This window comes from Sphaeroforma arctica (assembly GCF_001186125.1).
Source record: "Sphaeroforma arctica JP610 unplaced genomic scaffold supercont1.1529, whole genome shotgun sequence".
Taxonomy (NCBI): Eukaryota; class Ichthyosporea; order Ichthyophonida; genus Sphaeroforma; species Sphaeroforma arctica.
Window position 1 is genome coordinate 1 of NW_014039029.1, and position 4,307 is coordinate 4,307.

Below are 4,307 nucleotides of genomic sequence, written 5' to 3' on the forward strand. Positions count from 1 at the left end.
ATATATATATATAGATATATATATATATATATTGTTAGACCAAAATCAACGTTGTTCTTCTTATCTCCTATACAATAGCAGTTCGGTACTGAGTATAGTACACACGAGAACTGACACATGTCATAGTGACAAAATATTATGACACTCACTCCACATGTCATAGTGTCAACATATTATGACACTCACAGATTATATGATATAGTTTCGTGTAAACTATCACATTGCTTATAGAAAATATAACCCTGCTAAAAGGGATAATAAAAGTTACTCTATTCATAGTTCTATATGGTTTAACAAGTTATGGGCCTATGTAGCCTACACTAGACTACTACGCCATAATAGTGTCTCTACTCTCTCTCATACCCTTCGCATTCAGCTACTCTACGCGTTACACGCCCACGGGTACCACAAACACGGGTATACACACAGTCGCTCACCATGGCTTCTTCCATTGAAGTCTTCACTCTACCCCAGGCTTTCGACTCTCTCGAAGGTGCTATTACATTTCATGATGATCATTGGCCTTAGTTATCCTCCATACCAGACGCTTGACGAGGCAAACACGCACTTACTTAGCATTCATGACTTGCTCAATGAATTCCAACTCGTTGCTTACGACATCCCCGTCAGCACAGCTGTCCTCCTAGCTCACCTCGTTGTCTCGCGCACCAATGCTCATCGCATTAAAACCACCCGTGACCAATTTCACGACGATGCTACGCGCTACAAACAGAAGTCCATTGACTTGGAATACGAGCTCAATGAGCGTGAAAGGGATATTCTTAAGCGCCGTCTCGACGACGCCCTTGAAAAGCTTGCTCATACTGAAACTCTCCTCCAGGATGAACTCAAGTCTGACCGGGACTCTTCCCTTCTTCAAGACCAAGTTACTACTGTTCGTGCCGACCTTCAAACTGCCCTTGATCAACTCCAGGTTCTTCGTCATGTGCACAAGAAACCTCAGTCCATCGCTGAAAAATACGGCATCTCTCCCACCAAGCCTGCTGCTGCCATCACCGACTGCCCTAAATACAAGGATATTTACAAGCGCACCAAACTTTAGGATTATACTAACTTCGGCAACTGGCACATTGGCCTCCGTATGGAACTTGGACACTTTGGTGTTCTCCATCGCCTTCACCCTCAATGTGACAACGTCTCCGTCAGAGGCGGCCCCGACATGCTCGCCGACGCCCGCTGCCGCCGCATTCTCACTGACTCTATCAATGAGTCTCTAATTAATTCTATTTACAAGTCTCATGTGTCCAAGGCACCCCATGCCTTCTTTAAACACATCTGCCTCACCACCAATACTGGCGGTCATGGTCGCGTCTGGACTGCCATGAAATCCCTCATCAATTTCACCGCCATCAGGTCTCCCGATTTAACTCTTCAAGCCCTGGAAGCCATCCACCAACATCTTCTTGATGTCGGAGAAGTCGTTTCTGATAAGCATCTTATTTGCGCTCTTTTATACAGTTTCAGTGATGACTACCAACTCCTTCGTTCTGACATCTTCGCTCATGACTTTATGCTCTCACCATCGATGATGTCTACACGAAAGTCATGAAATTCACAGACGATCATCATCTTGACGTCTCTCCTTCTCCTTCCGGTTTAAACGCTCTTACAGTTGGCAATCCTTCAACCCCTTCTATCACTAGTAATCCTCGCCGTAATAAGCCTTGTCCTATTTGTGCTCAGTCAGGCCACAGTATTTTTGAATGCCCCGATTCCTATTGTCGTCGTTGTGGCACCAATGACCACAAAGGCAACAAATGTCCCGTGGACCATTCCACACTTTTCTGTTCCCACTGCTCCCGTCCAGGTCACAATGCCACCGTGTGTCTCTCCAAGTGAAACCACGGGTGTAGAGTATGGAGAGTAGCTGAAAGGTACGAGACAAAAGGATACAATAGACTTCTTCTCAAGTACGGTTATCTCAGCTAGGAAAAGACCCTAATCTGATAGAACCGAACTGAGTCTTTATTTGTATTTTCACTAGACTCAGGATTTACTTGAGTGTTTCTCTCACATGCGGGAGTCCTGGTTTATCTTACCGGTTCAGAAATATTACATTCCTAATTCCAAAACTCAGTATTTGATGATTCTGGGTTTTGGGAGTTGTATTGGCTTTTGATAATCTGGTCCCTAGATGCTACACGGGGTCCACTATGGCATACATTCCGGGTTGTCCCCACATCGTTTTCTCCCTATGGACACCTCCATACCTACAGAACATTACACTGTACACAGTGCTACTTCTTGCCATGGACCTATACTAACCTCCTTTGTCGCTAGTTCCCTTATTGATTCCGGCGCCATGATTCATATTCGTAACACTACCCACGGTATTATCAATCTCGAAAGTGGTGTCTTTATTGTGGAGTTCCCCGACAAATCCCAGATCACACTCACACAACGTGGTCATCTTCCCGGTCTTGGTCCCGTTCTCATCATGCCACATCTTTCTGTCCGCCTATTACAACGCATGGTTTTCGCATTACCTTTCCTCCGCAACGCGACACATCACATCCTACCGAGTGTGTCATCAACCACCCCAACGGCAGCACTATGTACACTAAAGATACACAAGGCCTTTATAAAATCACCACCTTCACACCTACCACACTTCACGATTGACATCATGTCACTGTACACACCCATCCTCGCATGCTTCGCCCCACTCTCAGTACCAACAATATTGAAACGTACACACAACGCAGTGAATCAACCGATAATTGGAAATTGCACCCTGATTTATTTTAAAAAACACGCCACTGAACCCTTTGGTCCCGTCGACATTAATCTCTTCGCGAGCAAAAACAATGCTCAGGTTCCCACACTATTGTAGCCTTGAAGCCGACGCGCCTCTCTACGATTTTTTCGCCCAGTCGTGGAATCAAGATAAGGCCCATCTCTACGGCAACATTCCCTTCACAAAGAAGATCTGGACCGCTACGCTCAATAAGCTTGACAGTGAAAATGGCTCTGTCACCGTTGTTTCCCCCCCTGCGCCTCACATCAAATGTTATCAACAAACATTACTCCAGCTGCACTCCCACGTCGAGATTATCCGTACCGCGTCCAACAGCAATGGCTCTGAAGTGGTTCACGCCCCTCGTTGGCGGTATATCTGCATCGCTCAACTCGGCAATACTCGCCATGTTGTCCCACCTACTGCCGAACTTTCCCCCCCTGCGCCTCACATCAAATGTTATCAACAAACATTACTCCAGCTGTACTCCCACGTCGAGATTATCCGTACCGCGTCCAACAGCAATGGCTCTGAAGTGGTTCACGCCCCTCGTTGGCGGTATATCTGCATCGCTCAACTCGGCAATACTCGCCATGCTGTCCCACCTACTGCCGAACTTCTTAGTGCTGAGGCTGATGTTCTTGCCCATCCCACGGATACGTCCTTTTGTACCACCTGTGCTACCAGCAAAATGCGTCGACGCCCTATATCCCACATGCTTAATGATCCTGCAACTCGTCCTCCAATCGGTATCATTTTCCATGTCGATCTTGAAACTGGCCTCCCTACTTCCGTTGGTGGTTGTACATCTAACATTAAGTTTGTAGATAAAAACGACGGGCATACGGGATCAGCTATGAGTTAAACACGATAATAACGCCGCCATCATAGATAGCGCACGTGGTCGCCTGGAGGGGAGCGAGGTAGCCATAGCCGTAACCCATGATCAGGCTATGGACATGCGAAGGTTGATACGCAACTTCGTGTCGGCTCCTAAACCCTAAAAGCGTGATCTTGTAATTAAGAAGTGGACCACATCAACATTAGTGAACTCCCCGTTGCTAGCAGTCTCCAGGTTTCACAGTGAAGGCACTGTCAGGAAGGTGAGGGTATGCCTCGAAATACGAGCAGTTAATGCATTGATCCCAGAGGATCAGTTTCTGATTACGAAGATAAGCGAGATAATATCGAAAATGAAGAGTAAACGTTATTACACAACGTTGGATATCTCATCAGCTTACCATCGACTACCAATCCACACAGGTGACCAGTATTTGTTCAGCTTCACACATGGTCGGCATCAGTATTCGTTTACATCAGCACCTTCTGGGCTGCACGTGCAATTTCAACGAACACTACTTGATGCACTATCCGTTCACTACTATATCAGCGATATAGTTATCGCTAGTGACGATTATGGCGAGCACGTCGCCACGATCATAAGCTACTTACCATAGCTTCAGACTGAATCCGGATAATTGCCCTTATGATTATCGGCAAGAAAGTCTCGGCAGCAAAGGTCAATATCGATTACGGAAAGCAGGCAATA

The 4,307-nt window shown here is 46.3% G+C and overlaps 3 protein-coding genes across 3 annotated transcripts; all 3 read right to left on the reverse strand.

Moving 5' to 3' along the window:
* Positions 1 to 643: 643 nt before the first annotated feature.
* On the reverse strand, positions 644 to 1,132 carry SARC_11099 (hypothetical protein; the record flags this gene model as incomplete). Its single annotated transcript, XM_014294820.1, has 1 exon — positions 644 to 1,132. One exon carries the CDS (start codon positions 1,130 to 1,132, stop codon positions 644 to 646), a length of 489 nt encoding a protein of 162 aa, XP_014150295.1.
* A 572-nt stretch (positions 1,133 to 1,704) lies between these two features.
* SARC_11100 (hypothetical protein) lies at positions 1,705 to 2,467 on the reverse strand (the record flags this gene model as incomplete). Its single annotated transcript, XM_014294821.1, has 2 exons — positions 1,705 to 1,946; positions 2,287 to 2,467. 2 exons carry the CDS (start codon positions 2,465 to 2,467, stop codon positions 1,705 to 1,707), a joined length of 423 nt encoding a protein of 140 aa, XP_014150296.1.
* Positions 2,468 to 3,230: 763 nt separating this feature from the next.
* Positions 3,231 to 3,702, reverse strand: SARC_11101 (hypothetical protein; the record flags this gene model as incomplete). Its single annotated transcript, XM_014294822.1, has 2 exons — positions 3,231 to 3,567; positions 3,659 to 3,702. The coding sequence occupies 2 exons, from the start codon at positions 3,700 to 3,702 to the stop codon at positions 3,231 to 3,233; spliced, it is 381 nt and encodes a 126-aa protein (XP_014150297.1).
* Positions 3,703 to 4,307: the final 605 nt, after the last annotated feature.